This window comes from Cuculus canorus, chromosome 2 (genome assembly GCF_017976375.1).
Source record: "Cuculus canorus isolate bCucCan1 chromosome 2, bCucCan1.pri, whole genome shotgun sequence".
Lineage (NCBI taxonomy): Eukaryota > Metazoa > Chordata > Aves > Cuculiformes > Cuculidae > Cuculus > Cuculus canorus.
Genome location: NC_071402.1, coordinates 7,021,391 through 7,038,329, shown reverse-complemented (window position 1 = coordinate 7,038,329; position 16,939 = coordinate 7,021,391). Strand labels below are relative to the sequence as shown.

The window sequence follows — 16,939 nt, the reverse complement described above, 5'->3', positions numbered from 1 at the left end:
GATCCCCCTGTACACCCAGCAGGATATTCTCAGCTCAGATAAACACCAACAAGAATATTGCCAGCATCAATATTCTTGAGTCAAGATATGCAAGGTATTCATAAATTAGCCCTTACAGCAAAAACCTGCTTTGTAAAGCAACTCAGAAAACTAGCCTCCTGTTCATGTGTTTCTGCTTTTCTAATCAGCTGTTCACATTTCACAAGTCAGAAGACAAAAATCTATGCTTGTGATTTCCAGATTTAAACTAGATTGATGAAGGCTAAGCAGGCTCTGTTTTCTTAATTCAGCTTCACCATTTACAGAGGTGTTGAAAGGAAAGTCCAGATTCCGATGAATGCCTATTACCTGGAGGACCTCAGAGAGCTGCTGAAATTGAGATGTAGGAGGCTGTTTGGTGGCTGATACAGAGACTTTCCCCCAGCAGCACTGGCTCTGCAGACACAGTAGCAAAGAGGACTTCTCATAGCCTCTGATGGATGCTCACCCTTATGCAAGGCTGCAGATCAGGGGCAGAGCCTGCCTTCTCACCCAGACTTGCTCTGTCCTTGTACTGCTCTTCCTCCCTGTGCCACTAAGCAGCAACCTTTACCTTCACCAGCACTGGACTGCAGCTTATAGAGGCTGAAAGGTGTAGTAGTCGACTTTTTTTCAGTCTGTGCATTTATTGTGGACTGCGTAGTAATTTTAAGAAAATTTTCTTGTTATTCCCTGGCACAAGAACAGTACAGGTTCAAGCTGTAACCTTATCCCTCTCCCTTTGAGTTTTCTGGCTGCTAGTCACATAGCAACCAACATGTCATTACCTGCAACACATATATCTCCTCACCAACTCAGTGAGAAAGTGAGTTAGTAACGAGTACAATAAAGACAGCTAATAGAAGACTTCTATTTTTTTCATGAAGACCTAGTTAATGTAGGTAACACAGCCCAGAGCGCTTCAGCTGACTACTTTAGGATGAAATTAATCACTCTCCAGGTTCCACAGCTCACACTGGAGCCATCAAAGTGCAGATGCCATGGCCTGACTCTGCATCTCGCTGTGAGAGACTGAGCATGGGGTTCAGGTACCTAGACAGAAGAAACTTAGATCATTTGACATGCTATATAATCTCCGTTAGGTTCACCCACAGGAGATCTGGAAGGAATCCCCCTGGTCCTACATCATACCTGCCAGTTCCCTGCCAGCATCTCTGGTGTCCAAGATATTCCCTGATGGTGATACCCAGCCATGCCTAGGCACCAAGTCCTACCCCAGAAGATGCTAAAACACAATCTATAGCAGGGCAGAGCTTGGCCAGTTTCCACATTAAAATAATGAGCCATCAGTAAACTCTATTTTCTTTTTTTTTTTTCTTTTTTTAAATAGCCCAGAATTTAAAAGCCATGTTTATCTCCATGTTTTGTAGTCAGAGCAGAGAGCTCGGGCTTAACTGCTGCAGCTGCTATTGTTTCTCTAGAGAAAAAAATCCCACACTCATTTGGTTTAGTCCTGAACAAAGTAGTCTTGCTTTGATTACATATCTCCAAATAAACGTGAAGAATAGCTTTCAGCCTTACACAGTTTAATTATCCCATATTAACAACAAGAGGTGGTAAAAAGACAGCTGACAGAAACAGCATCACAGGGCTGTGCTGAAAAGAGTCACTCATAAGTGGCAAAGATAGAAAATAATCCATTCCCTGCTACGTCTTCAAACAAGCAGCTAATTCAAAACAGTTTAGAAGACAATTATAAATTGCTAAATAATTTAACACATAAAAATATTTTCCCCTAAATGATCCTATTGGTTTGGTTTTTAGTTTATTTATTTGGCAGGCAAAAAATTTTAATGGAATAATGATCTGTTGTCTATAATTGCAATAATTTACACACTTGATTAAGAAAAAAGAACAACCCACAATGATGTCATAAACTCCATATGTCATTAGCACATTTTTGATATGTAAATAATACATTATCTGGCTTTATAATGCAATCTTTATAGCAATATATCATCTCTTACTACAAGACCAGCCAAAAAAGCCCAACAAAAATCTCAGTGTATTCCTGAGTTTAAACCTCAGACTCATTGAACAGACTTTCTGGTGATGTACTAACCACTTTGTTGCAGGGACAGGCACACTGAAATGCAAGAAATGTAGAACTCCCTTATTCAATAGTGGTTAGGGGAATGGCTATTAGCATAGTCTCTGCCCTACCAGTCACCTCTTGCATGCAGGGTCACCTTGCAAGATGCTGGACAGATAATACAAGACTGCTGGTCACCTTCCAGCACACATCATCACCTGCTCAGGCACAGAGGCATCTGCGTTTTCAGGAGGGCAGCTTCTGATCATGCCCGGGGCTGTATTTGTAGGTTTACTCTCTGCCCAGATGGCAGACCTAATTTTGAAAGTAATCGCAGGACACCTTTCCAAAGACTGTAAATATGCACGAAAAGAATAGGGCAAAAACTGTTGCAGCTTTTGGTGTTTGAGCTTACAGGGTAGAAATCTTGCTAATATACGCTCATTTCTTACCTTTTATTGCCAGAGACTTTTTAGGTACAATCACATAGGACTTGCTTCTGTAAGAGGCGGCAACTATAGAAACCTCCCTTTGATAACTATACCGGTAGAAATTGGGTAACTGTAAACACAGGTTTTGATCTGCATCTGCAGCATGTCTCGTACTTCCCTCACTAGTGACAGATAAACACTTGGTAAATGCCATTTAACTGGATGAAGAGAAAATGAGATTTAAGAAAAAGCAGGGAAATGGCACCCACTGAATTCAGGACACAGAGAGAGCCTGGGTTTCTCCAGGAACAGAATGAACAGACAACCATATGCTAGGGAATATGCTGGAGCAAAGGGAATTAGGCTGCATCCCCTTTTCCAGGTCATGAAGTTGCAAAGCTACAGTCTATGCCTCACCCAGGCAGATCTTTTAACTGCTATTAAAGATCCAGCTGTGTCACTCATGTTCCTAACACAGACTCTTGGCAATGGCTCCAAAAGACATTCACATGAAAAAAGTTATCCAAAACCCCCCTCTGGACCTCCCTCAACTAGATATCATTGCACAATCTTATGGGGGTGAAAGACCTTGAAATCTGTTTAACAGAACATCATTATGCAACTGCCCTTCAAGGGTAGTTACACAGCGTATGGGAGTGTAAAAAGTCTACGCCATGCACGGCAAATGCAGACACACACAATGACAGATAATCTACAGAGGCTGAGGAGTCACCACCATACCTAATAATGCCACATTAATATGACCCAGTTAACATGACTGACCTTCATCAAACCTGCTTATTTCTATTACATTTCTTCAAAGCAATGGCTTGTGCCACGTTGGGAGGTATCTCTTGCTTAGTAAACCTATTCTACCTCACCATTGGAGCGATGGAATCTCAGCTTGCTCTAGGAAAAATTGTCCAGTTAAATCCAGTGAGATCAAAAGCCTTGCTAAATACTGAAATAAAGCAAGCTGACCTAAGAAGCAGTACAGTAACAGATACACCACTGAGAATTACTTAAAAGAAGTAAGCTTTTCACTTCATGATATTTTCACTTTGATTGGCTTTTCCATAGGAAGAAACACAGTAAAATCAAATCAAAGAGTTTATTTGCATAGGAAACAGCAAAAAATAGCACCACTGAGAGCTACAGAGTAAAGACTTTGCTTAACCCTGGCATGTGAACATGTTATTTAATCTCATTTTTCAATAAAGCAGAGGTAAATTTTATCTGTAACCAAGTAAGGAAAAGTCTCCAAGGCTGGTAAATGCTTATCTCTGAGTTTTAGCTTCATGGTCTGATTCTGGAGTGGTTACAGACAGCTGTGATTTCTGCTTGGCTTAGCCAACTTGGAAGCATCATGCCATATGGTGAACATTCCAGAGGGGCAGGGTGCCTCATTTCTGTCTCCAAAAGACCTGATGAGATTTCCAAACACATTCACCACTTAGTGTCTGTGTCAGGTTCATTACTCCAATCTCCCAATACAAACTGCTTTGTGCAGAGGAGTTTTGAAAACGCAGTTGCTTTGCCAGCTAGCACATATATCCGAGGCCTGACCACCTCTCAGATGTGTGCCTTTATAGGTAGGTAGGATTGTCTTAGTTGGAGGGTTAAACTCACAAGTTACTTATTGTGAAAGTCTTTTCAAACTCCATCTGATATTTACTTTCTATTTACATTCTCAGGTTGATATTGGCAATTAGCTGATAAGGGAAAAAGGCCAGTGTCTGACTCTTCACTTTCACCTTCAAACATAACTTCCTCCAAGCTTGTGAACATCTCTTTGCTCTGATCCTTTCATTTCCTCATTGACTAGCCTACAACTTTTCACCTACCTTCTAAAACATAACCTTGCCAAGTTATTACCATAGTGCACCATCCAAAGCAGTGTAGTTGGGTCACACTTGGCTTCCTGAAGATTTTTGAAGCCAGGTGACTTTCTGTCCTGCTCTGGATGATTTTGGGGTGAAGCAGTGGTAGGGAGCCCTGTGTGTACTGACAATTAAAATGGGATTTGGCAGCCCTGATCTGATGGAGGAGAGCATTGTGGCCTTTTGCAGAGGCAACTCCCTGACAGCAGGAAGATAAACTCCATCTGGCAGTTCCAAACCTTCCGAGTACTGAAGTTTTTGCAGAGCGAGCAATGAGGAGGTTTAGATCACCTTTGTGGTCTCTTCAGGCCTTGCTGTGAGATCCCACATGGTCCCATAAAAAGTAGCTGCTATAGCATACAAACTCACTTATGGGCAGAAGAGCATTACATTTAAGAAGGATCTTCTGGAAAATACACATTGGTTGTTCATAACTGTCTGTCCATTACAAGTTGAATGTACTGAAGACCTCTTCCCCAGCTTTGGCATAGCTTCGCCTTCCTCCCTCTCAAGTGGATGGCAGATAGCACCAACAATCCTGCAGCCAGCCTACGTCTCACACTTAATGCCCCAGACTGCACAGTGCAGGATTTTACTTCGATTTCAAGAATGAGTGGTAAAGCTTTCAAAATAATTATTCAGATAAGAGAAAAAGAAAATTGGCATCAGAATGGTTCTACATAAATAGCTACACAATGCATTGACATTATATGCTCTTCAAAAGAGGAAAAAACACTTATTTTTAATATTTTAATATGCCCTGATGTTAGAGAAAACAAAAACAAATTCACATATCACATCAAAGATAATAATAATAATATTAATTATAATTCATAAAAATAATCTGACCGACCGGCAGCATTTGTTGGCTTTAGAAGGCCTCCCATGAAAGAAACTTGGCAGGGATGATGAATTCAAGTTTTAAAAATAAGTCTGAGGATGTGCCCTGCATGCTAAGGCCCTTTGACATTAGCAGGTCTGGCAGCCAGGCTTGCATAGTAAGCGCACTGAGTGGGATCACACTGTCCGTTGGCTCCTGGAGGTCCCTGTGGACCCATGGGACCACGCACTCCAGCTTCACCTTGAGGACCGGGTGGTCCTGGCATCCCATCTTTGGCATAGCCAGGCTCCCCTGGGAGGCCTAAAACAAAACCAAAATGTCCATGTTAAGCAACCCTCCCCAGGATGCAGTATTTAGCAGTGTAACTTCACAGGAGATATCTTTGCTGCCAAACTGAAATACAGACATAATTTTCCACAGATTTGGGTCTGCCTGGCTTGTATCTACAAGGGTTTGACAAGTGTGGCTTGTCTGAATGAAAGATTTCCACCCCCTGTGGCATCCTTGGGCTACAGAACTCTGCTTTGGCTGTTCTTTCTCGATTACCATGTTGAAGCTGTGTGGCTGCACAAGCTAACTAATGACATATAGTCCTCACAGAGAGGAGGTGAGGATGGGAAAGTTTGAGGCAAATGTCAGTTTTAGGAAGTAACTCATTTGTACAAAGCATATTTTAAGGCAATGCAGGGCACATATACAAAATGCAGCCCATGGAGTTGTGAAGCTTTCCCATAGTTTCCTTCCCCAACAAAATAGGGTGAAGGCAACACTGATGAATGGCTCCTAATTTCAAATTAGGAAAAAATATATATTTGCTGCTTCTTTGTCAGCAAAGGTAAAGAACAAGCTATATACCTAATGTACAGATGTTGGATATGACCTTTTATAACATCTGAATCCACCTGGATCTCTGAGTTCAACTTGGTCACTAAAAGATTCTGGCAAGGGCAGTTAAGATATTTTTTATGTATCTAGTAATTAAGGCTTCACTTTGAATTCATCCCAAAGGTCAGCTAACTAGCTTTTACTGAGATTGATCATTATACCTGTCAATTAGGGTGAGGAAACAAAGTGTCCAGATGTGATGCTAGTGATTTATTTCTGCCCTTTGGACCACTTTCTACAGAAATTGCGTATGGTCTTTTGTTATCATGATTGTCTGCCTAATATGGCACGTGTCTTTCTGGCATTTCTGAGTGATATGCTTTGTGAAGTGTTCTGAATAAACATACCTGGAATTCCTGGAGGACCTATTTCCCCTCGCTGGCCAATGCCAGTATCTCCTTTCTCACCCTTTGCTCCTCTTTCTCCTGCAGAGAGGGAAAGAAAAATAATGACGTGATAAGCATCGTCTACAGAAATAAAGAATATTACAACACATCTTACATCCACACCAAAGCCAATACGTTAAAAAAAAAATAGTTCCCAGTCGTGGCCAATATGCTGAAGTAGAAGTTAAGTGTAAATGAAAGGTCACTCCACTCCAGTTGTGGAGAAAGGTGGAAAACACCAGCAATTGCTGGTCACGTTTGCCACCTCTGATTTGATAGACTGAGGGTGCTAGTAACACATGCATTTTGAGAATCACTTAGATGGTACTAACAGGAGAGTAGATGCCAAAGTGTGGTGGACACATCCCTCTATTGGATTTACCAAACACTACAATTTAACTCACCTTTGGGACCAATTGGTCCAGGTGGCCCTTCAGACCCAGTCTGTCCAGGCCGGCCAGGTTCTCCTGGAGGGCCAGTTCTTCCTGGGAGTCCTTCCTTCCCAGGGGGACCAGGAGGTCCTGGTCTGCCATGGGATGCTTTTACATGTGCAGGCTGTATCTGAGCCAGGAGATATTCTAACTTTGCTGGGAAGAGAGGGAAATAGCTTTGTTAGACTAGAAAGTTAGTGCTCCAGGACATGGAAAGCCAGAACTAGTGGCCCAGTAAAGTCGAAGTATTGTAACAGATCAATTTTTCAGGGCTACTCATTTGTTGTCTCCTGCGATTCCTTCCCATAAGCCATACTGGTTTCTATCTGACCCTTTCTAAATTATTTAACTCTCATTTCTTTGTAGTTTTAAACTTCTCCTAAATTTCATACTTAACCCTAAACACTCCTCTCTCCTATGCTTCTTGTACACCAAAGATCTGAAATGTCCTTTTCTCTAGCTGTGCAACTGATGGATGTTTGTCAAATTGGAATCATTGCTGCTAAGAAAAGAAGAGCCTATTTCCAGTCTGCTACATAGAGCAAGTAGCTACATGGTTGCTCTGTAGGAAACTTACTTTTCTTGTTCTGGGCTGTTAAACTTGAGGAGTTAAAGCCACAGTACCCATCACAAAATCATCTTACAGTATGAAGGGAGAAGGGTTTTCTATCTTCTCTTCACTGACCCAAAATCTTGAATGCTTTTAGATTGGCATGGAATTTGAAGTCTGAGAGTGTACAAACAAAATCCTTCAAATAAATCAGTCCATTGAACCATGATCTTTAGCCTCAGGAAAATGCCCACAGCTGTTTCAGCTGCTCCAAGAGCTGTGTGAGAAGTACTACAGCTCAGCATTTCACTGTATATAACATGAGTAGTGGTCTGCAATTCAGGTACTTTGAGAGAAGCAGCAATTTTCCACAAGCAGGAGAGGTTCAGGTGCCATCACAGCTATGGAAAGTATCTTTTATAATCTCAGATAAATCTGTTGGCTTCTCCAAGCTGATTACTTACCATCTAGCTGCTTGGCTAATTCCTCTTGGATGAGCCTTCTCAAAGTCTCTAGTGATGGGGGTTCCCCCTAGAAAGTGATAAACATAGTAATAACAAAACATAATAATCACAGCTGAGGAGGTACAAGTGAAACCCTCCACAAAGGGTTTATCAGGTTCCATTCTGTTACCCACTGCATACACAGGGCTGCAGGCACTGACTGAAAGAAGAATGTAAAAAGACTCAAAGTATCAACAGTCCCCAGTCTACCAGCAAGTCACGGGCTCTGTGGCATAAGCAGGGAGCCTGGTCATGGGGTATAGTTGGTACACTGTCTGCCTCCTTCCTAGAGAAAATCTTCCTGCTATGCGCTCATAGGAGAAGTAGTAGGAATCCAATTAGGAGACCTCCTCTGTCCTAATGGGCCATGGAGGAGAGCCTATCTCCTTCCTCAGTACTGCACGTTTCCTTGCAGACAGAAATATGTATGTTCCGAGGGTAATTAAGGTGTGTATGTAGACTTATACTGGATGCATCACCTGCTGACAGGCCCTACCTCTGGGAAACAGAAGTCAGTTAACACATATAATACTTATTCTTCCAAGCAAGTATAAGGTTCTGCCTGATATCAAGCTTTTAAAGAGAGGAGGAAGATGGATTGCCTGAACTTGGTCCCTTACCCAGCCCCCAAGAAACAGTATCCTTCATGTCATCTCTCAATTCTTTTGTGCAACAATGCTGTTGAACAATTTAAAGCTGTTAAAACTCAAAGTTACTTGAATAACAGCTCTGGGTGATCCAACCAAAAAATAAGGGAAGTTATTTTGGTAAGCTGCAAGGAGATTATTTTAGGTTGTGTCTTTCCAAGAAAATAATAGAAAACGTTCTTTTAGGGTAACCAGACTCTTGTCTTTGCATAAACTCAAAAGAAAAATTTTAGCTAAATTTATAAAAGAAAACATTTTGAACTATCAAGATCAAATATTTTTCTTCGTAAATCACAAAGTGAGATGTTTCACTTCAAATACACTTTTCTATTTTTAGGTAAGATTATTCTTTGAATTTCTGATGATTTTGAAAATACTTCTTTTCAACCTAAAAGCTACACTTTTTTGTGAATGAGCTGTTTGCATGAAAGCGCTCCTTTTCCATCACATACATTATTTTGACATGCAAGGATGCAGTCTGTGTCCTTCATGATTACAAAAACTTAATGTCATCTTCTGAATCAGAAGTGACTCTTCATTAAAATATGTAGATCTTATTAAGCAGCTAAGAGATGTTTCAATTTTAACCAGTAATATTGCTGAGAAGTACAGGGTTGGTCTATTTACTGCCTTCTTCCCAACAAAAATTTTGCATGATAAAAACTTGTGTTTGTTGATGACAAAAGAAACAATTTTATTATTAAGTACTAAACATTTGTGATAGCTCTTATTGAGAATTCCAGTAAGTAAACACAATTGTGGAACATAGTTTGAAGACTTAGAAATGATCTTTTCATATATTAACTTTAGTAGTTGCATTAAGTCTCTATAGCCATCATGCGATATCATCACATCTGTACATTGTTGAGACACACAAAGAAATACTTTGTCTAAAATTTAGCCATCTTTTACAACAGAGATTATTTCACTGTTTATTCCCCACCGACTTAATCTCAAATTCATGCTCAAATGTGCATAGCAGCCTCACTAATATTGATGTTTTTTTCACATTCTTCTCCACATATTACCCACAAGCATTCTCAGTAGTGAGATTGTTTCCCACTAGGGAAAGAAAAAAAAAAAAAGTAATATTAGACGAAAATAGTATTTCATGAATTCTGATGAGCTAACTCCAGGATTTCCAGGAATAGAACAGTGACCTTTTCACTGCTCACCATTTTGTCTTTTATGACAACCAGCAGCAGAGGAAGGTGCAAGATCTCCATATGAAATGCTATTCATTAACACCCTTACAGAAAGTAGCATTTTCAGACTCCAGACCTATGGCCATAGTCATAGAATCATAGAATCATTAGGTTGGAAAAGACCTTAGAGATCATCGACTCCAACCGTACCTACTATTAAACTGTGTCCCCAAACACCTCATCTACCCTCCTTCTAAATACCTCCAGGGATGGGAACTCAACCACCTACCTGGGCATCCTGTTTCAGTGCTTGATAACCCTTTCCATGAAGAAATCCTTCCTAACGTCCAATCTAAATTTCCCCTGATGCAGCTTGTCCTTTCACCTATCACTTGGGACAAGAGACCAACAGCTACCTCTCTGCAGCCTCCTTTTAGGTATTTGTAGGGAGCAAGAAGGTTTCTCTTCAGCCTCCTCTTCTCCGGGCTAAAAAACCCCAGTTCCCTCAGCCACTACTCATAAGACTTGTTCTCCAGTCCCATCATCAGTTTTGTTGCTCTTCTCTGGACACACTCCAGGACCTCAATGTCTTTCTTATAGTGAGGGGCCCAAAACTGAACACAGTATTTGAGGTGTGTCATATTACCTGATTTAGGTTTTTAGGGGTATAATGTGTCAGGAACTGGCTATCTGGATTGCTCAGCTCTCCTTAAATTCTACCCAACCACACCTGAACACATCCCTGAGATGTACTATAACTCTCATTTTTATGTATCACAAGAGAAAAATGCATTACAATACACTCTTCCTCAGGTTTCTATCATCAGTCTTACTGTAATCTTAGGCACTTTTCTTATCACACACTGTGACAGTGAAATTACTGTACAACACCCTTCTCTGGGAGTCTTGGTCTTACCCTTGGTCCTGGAAATCCTGGCTGTCCTGGGGGACCAGGAGGTCCAACTTGCCCAGTGTCTCCTGGGGGTCCATGGGGTCCCATCAATCCTGGATGACCTTTGTGACCAGGTATCCCAGGATCACCTGGGGGCCCTTTTTCTCCTTGAGGTCCTTTTTCGCCTTTGATGCCAGGCTCCCCCTAAGTGAAAAAAAACATTACTACCACAAAATAAGAGGCAAACTTCTGATTTCCAAGCACAGCGGAAAATGAACAGCTGAGCTGGCAAAGTTACTGAATACAACATCTGGTGCATTACAAATGATCCACAAATTATTACTGTCAGAAAATGATTAAAGAAAGGGCGGGGAGGGTGGGAAGCACAACAAATCTCTACAGGCCACGCTTCACTCTCAAATGACCTCTACCCCCGACCCTTAACTCAAAATAGCTCTCTTTAGTTCAACATAATGAAATAGCTAATAATATTCTCTAACATACCCTCTCTCCTTTGGAGCCAATTTCACCTGGTTTCCCTGGTGCACCCTGCAACAAAATAAGGGTAATCATGAAGAGGGATCCATAATATCAATAAACAATAAAATACGTGACTTTGCAATGATTCTTGTGACCTGGGGGAAATGTATTTCCCTGTCAGTCCCATAAATTCCTGAGAGCTCCCTGATTTCTCTCAAATAGCAACAATTCAAGTAAAACATCAATTTGTGGTTATCCAGGTAACATCCTTGATGTTTTCTTTTCCCACCAAGACACCAGCCCTGCTTTGAAACAACTGGGAATTTAACTTACCTCTTTTCCAGGAGAACCTTTCTCTCCTGATTCTCCCTGAAAGATACAGAGAGTGAATTTAGCACCACACTGCAAGGAGTTGGAAGAAAGACCCTACCTAATAACCACAAGCATTGCTTTCTGTTTAGAGCCCAAGTTTTCTCTACACAGTAGCAGGTTTGGATAATTTATCCTCATTCTACTGTAAAAGGTCATTCCTGAAAAGACACATTCTACCATTTAGAAAGCATTTTTTACTAAAGTTGCACATCATTTAAATGTTTGTAAATAAAAGGAAATAATTTCTTTCAAATCAGTTGAGATCAGGACAACAGTTTCATTGAAAGCGTGTTCTTGCTGTCAATACATTTAATTTCTTTTTCTTACAAAAGTTTCACAAAGCCTTGTACATTTCACTGGGGCTGGTTTAGTTTTATCACTGCCAATGTTATGACTGTAACAATCTAAAGATGTAAAGGAAATATATTTTGTAAGTAGCAGTACCATTTTGTATTACACCAGATAAGTTAATGGATACAGAGCCAGTGATAAAACAAGTTTGAGCTTGAAAGCTTGCCTGTGATTCAGAACTGTATCTCATAGAATCAGAATGGTTTGGGCTGGAAGGGACTATTAGAGGTCATCTAGTCCAATCCCTAATATATTTCACCATGAGAGCAGTGACACTGGAACAGTTTGCCCAAGGAAGTTGTGGATGCCCCATCCTTGGAGGTGTTCAAGGCCAGGTTGGATAAGGCCTTGGGCAGCCTGATCTAGTGGGAAGTCCATGCCCATGGCAGGGAGATTGGAACTAGATGATCTTTTAGCTTCCAACCCAAGCTATTCTATGATTCTATCAAGTAAACTCAATTTAAACAAGCACTCTATTAGGATTTTTTTTAATATACCCTGCATTTATGACATGATAATTAGGCAATATGATCTTTGCATTTCAGTGAAAATAAAGTCACTGCAGTCCCGAACTGCAATGATAAAACAAAGCAAATATTTAATTACTCATTACTAAAATTCTACCCACTCTCACATATCATAAATTGAAAGATTCATCTTTATAGTCCATTTAAAACCCCCACACATAGTCATATCTAAAATGTCTGCACGCAGGTGGTAGTTTTTCCATAACGTGGCAACACATATAACAGCGTCAACAGTGCTAGCATACATCCATGTATGCATGAGTGATGTAGCTAATCACAGATGTGTGATCACATCAGCTCCAAATCAGGCAGCATCAGACTCACTCACGTATTCCTTAGGGCCAATTCAGTTTTAAATGGCCACCACGTTTACTAGTTCAAATTAATTTTCCAGAGAAATACTTCTTTCTCCTCTTATCATTATGAAACTCTCTTTCCAATCATAAAAGGGAAAAAAAGGAAAAAAGAAAAAAAGAATTACCCTGTGGAGAATTCAGCTGTGCTAGATTCACACAAAAGCCTTTTAAATCTCATTCTAAGTCACAACAGAGCTATAAACAAAAATATTTACCTAACATTAATCTTTTCCATCCTTCCAGTGAAATGTAACATATTTTACTTGCCTTGGAAGGGCTAAAGATATTAGATTTTAAGGCTGTGATATATTAATGTGTATGGGTATTATTTTAGATCACTTTGGGAGATACATTAATGTTTTAATTGCAATGTACCTCTGTTGCTGGTAACAAAGGAAATTTCATTGGAACAGCAAGTATCAGAAAATCCTATATTCTTAACAGCACTTAAACATTCCCTTTCTAGCCCTTCTGGCATTCATGCAGAGATACAGTCTGAGTAACTTTAATTCCCCATACCCACACTAAGTTGACTATTCAACCAACCTGATTAACGCTTATATTATCAAGACTGATTGACTAGTACCAGCTCCATAAATAAGATCATGGATGTTTGTAAGAAAAATGTTATTTTTGCAATCCAGTTTCCTTTGGAAGTAAAGAGTATTTCTTTTGGATGAGTCAGATCTGTCCAACATTTACAAATAGTTAATAGGTGGGTCTAATCCATCCCCAGACATACTTACAGGTGGTCCTCGAGGTCCTATGAAACCAGGGATTCCTGGGCTGCCATTTTCTCCTTTATTTCCTTTAGGACCCTTGGAATAGAAACAATACAGACACTAGCAGCCCTTTCTCTAACATCTCTTCCAGAGAATGCATTTACAGATGCATAGTAACTGGCAAATTCCACTGTAGCAGCAGGACTTCCAAAATCGACAAGGAAAGGAAGAACAAAGTCATTTAGGAAAACAGATAGCAAACACCATGCTTGCATTATTTACCTATGTGGGGTCTCTGAGAGAAGATAAAAGGGAAGTGACAATTATGGAAGTGACAGGAGATATGTTCAGTGGCTATTCTGGCACTGCACAGTTTATAAGGTGCTGTTGTAGAGTGGAAATGCTGTGATGGGCGATGACAGGGAAACAGTGTGGATGGTCATACTGCTCAAACCTGAGCGTACAATCAACAGACAGATACTGAGTTGCTCTTTTGCTTTTATTTCTAGGTTCTTTTTTTTTTTTTTTTTTTTTAAATCTGTCTTTTGCCTATCTCCTCTGATATTCTGCCAAACCATGCTTTTGGTTTTTATACAGATCAAGATGGCTTAAACAGCAGTTCATAGCACCAAACCATTTCATGTACATTTATGATGTTTTTTTTTTTTTTTACTGTTATTTTAACCTTTTCTTTCACAATTTGGTCCACACCTTCTAATTCAGAACATATCCCTTTTTCTTCCTAGAGTAAATCTTGCCTTCATTTTAAGCCCATCTTGTGCAGAGTGAGCACCAATGAACCCAACAGGGGCTGGCCTGCGTTGCTATGTGCTGGCTTACACGTAGCACGGTGAATTGGGGTGGGCACTGTCAAACAGCAGATACAAAAGGAGAAGGCTCCTGGCAGGTTTTACTTTATGATTACAAGTCAGCCATGGGGAAGGAGGAAAAGAAACCCTTATTGTCATAATAGCTTTTCTCATTTCTCCTTTTGTTCAAACTAGAAATATAATACATTGGCTTGTCACACCACATTGTGAAGGAAATTAGTGCATTCCCAGACAAGGTTGGAAATAAATGGACTCGTGTATAGCACACGGAAATACTTCTCATAATAACCTTTATGAAAGGGAGAGGTTTCATTTTAATGACATAGAAGCATACTGATGAGATGACTGTCTGTTCTGCTGACCAGCACTGTCTCACTGTTTCCCCTTTCACATCCATCTGACTTTATCCTTTTTCAATCTCTTAAGTTATTTTTGGACTGTAAATCCTCTGGAGCAGAGCTGCTGAAGCCCTGTGTTTGTGCAGAAAGCACAAACCTAGTGCTGACCTAGTCTCTGGGTCACTAGCTGACTGTCTAGGTAATGTGATAACATGATGATGATTAAAAAATAACCCATATATGCCATTTAGAGGTCATCCCAAAGCCACAGTGGCCCCGTGAAGACCCAGAAAGCTGAAAAGCAGTAACAGGAACTGGGAACAGTGGTGGGCATGATGAGAGGAAGAAATGAAGCTTGAAAAGACAACAGTGGTGATCCATGGGGTGAGAAGCAATGGCAGTGGTCCCAGGAAGGCTAGAAGAAGTTACATCAAGGAGAAAAAAGCAGCAGTAATAACTCTTGGCTGTAAAAAGTCTGCAAGACTGCATCACTCCTACCCCACCTGTAATCTGTGAGTTATCACATCCCCATTCAGAAACGCACTGCTTGCTTCACTGAGAGCACTTAGGAGGAGACTTCCCTGCAGCAAAGCAAAACTTACTCAGGCTACAGGTCTGTGGTGAAGCTGAGGTTGCTTTACTGCATGGGCTATAAAGAATGCAGTCCTACTGCAATTTTTTCAGATTCTCCTGTTATGCCTGTGTTTCTGTCCAAATCTAACAGCCTAGCAAGCTGTAATGCCTAGGTGGACAAAGGGAGGGAAGAGTCCTGTGTTGCAACAGATGCTACTGAGCACGAAGGTACATTTGCATGGATTTGCTGAATCCTGAAAAATTGTCAGCAGCAGAATAGAATAAAAAAAACCAAACAAACCAAACAACTCCTCACTCTCCTCCTCACAGCTCTTCATTACCATGCTGTTCTTTCACACAGGATGGCCCTGGGGGGTTCATTCTGCTACGTGATCTTGGTTTACTGCCCACTGTCTGCTCTTTCCCCAAGTGCCTGGGGAGGACTTTTCTGCTGCTGCTATTCCTCAATGGCAGTCTGCCAACTCCCTGAGGCACTCTCTTTCCTTATGACAACTCTCTGCTGGCAGCATCTTCTCTGCTTGGCTAAATTAAATTTACTAGTGAAGATGAGGCATGCCAATCTTGTTTCTATACCAGGTAATCAATCATTTCCTTTTTCTGTGAACACTTAACTTTGCTGGGAAAAAATAATGACCCAGCTAGCAGCTCAATTCCAAGAACATAGCCAAAACCCCTTCAACATTGTGGCCAGACAGTGATTTTCAGATCACCGATCTTCAGATATAGCAACTTCAGGGATGGTAAAGAGCTACACATAATCCACACATAATCCCATACTTCATCAGTCACCTCTCCTTGACATAACTGCTCGCTGTATGAGTTTCTCTTTGTGGTACTTACTGGGTTACCTGCTGGCCCAGGTTCTCCTGCAGATCCTGGCAATCCATTCTTGCCCTAGGAAAAAGGAAAGAGATTAGTGAAGTCACATATACTAAAATTAAAATTAGCCACCTACTTCTACATCAGCAGGGATTTCTTTAGCATGATCCAAACTACTCTCTTGGCAGACTGTGGAGTGAGGTTCTCTTATTTCCAGCTGTTCCCACAACTTCTTCATCTCTGATTTAGCTGACCCCAAATCCCTAGTCTGTAGAGGACCAAACCAGTGCTCCTTCTCCCCCTTCTTTTCTTCACTCTTATCCCTATCACATGCATCATCCTCCACGATGGATGGAGCCACCTACTATAGCTACTCCAAGTCACCAGTGTTCAGACAAGCCCTTTCAGTCCATGTTTGGAGCACCTCTTGGCAATTCAATTATCAATGTTGAAGTGCTCTGCACTAGCTGACAGATATTTCCAGATCCTTACACAACTTTCCGTATTATACAACTTTCTTCCTACAGTGACCAAGATAGGTTCTGCAAATCACTTCCTATCATACTTTTCTCAAGGCTGTCATCTGGGTTGAGGTCCAGAGGCCAGGCATCTACTTTTTCAATCATCTCAGATGTTCCCCTTCTTGGGGAATGTAGAGAGAAACTTGTTCTAAAGCCTTAAGACATTCGATACTTGCCTGAAACCAGACAACTCCCACACTGTCTAAAGTTTGTTGAGATAAAAATCTACACCTTGCTCCTCTGTCCTCCTAACTCACCATGCAGAGATGTTTTTCTCTGCATTGCAGATGACCATATAGACCAGCCCTTTTATTGGCAATATTCAAAACCCTGCTGCACGCTCCTAATTAGAGAAGAAATAAAGCAG

The 16,939-nt window shown here is 40.8% G+C and overlaps 1 protein-coding gene across 1 annotated transcript in view; it reads right to left on the bottom strand.

The window, feature by feature from the left end:
• Positions 1 to 1,828: 1,828 nt before the first annotated feature.
• COL22A1 (collagen type XXII alpha 1 chain) overlaps positions 1,829 to 16,939 on the bottom strand; it is a 229,564-nt gene continuing 214,453 nt past the window's right edge. Inside the window, exons 57-65 of the mRNA XM_054060475.1 lie at positions 16,073 to 16,126; positions 13,495 to 13,566; positions 11,476 to 11,511; positions 11,167 to 11,211; positions 10,687 to 10,866; positions 7,940 to 8,006; positions 6,899 to 7,081; positions 6,456 to 6,533; positions 1,829 to 5,523 (exon numbers count right to left, since the gene is read on the bottom strand). Of these exons, the coding sequence (XP_053916450.1) occupies positions 5,336 to 5,523; positions 6,456 to 6,533; positions 6,899 to 7,081; positions 7,940 to 8,006; positions 10,687 to 10,866; positions 11,167 to 11,211; positions 11,476 to 11,511; positions 13,495 to 13,566; positions 16,073 to 16,126 (903 nt within the window). The 3' untranslated portion in view covers positions 1,829 to 5,335. The remainder of the gene's footprint in view (positions 5,524 to 6,455; positions 6,534 to 6,898; positions 7,082 to 7,939; positions 8,007 to 10,686; positions 10,867 to 11,166; positions 11,212 to 11,475; positions 11,512 to 13,494; positions 13,567 to 16,072; positions 16,127 to 16,939) is intronic.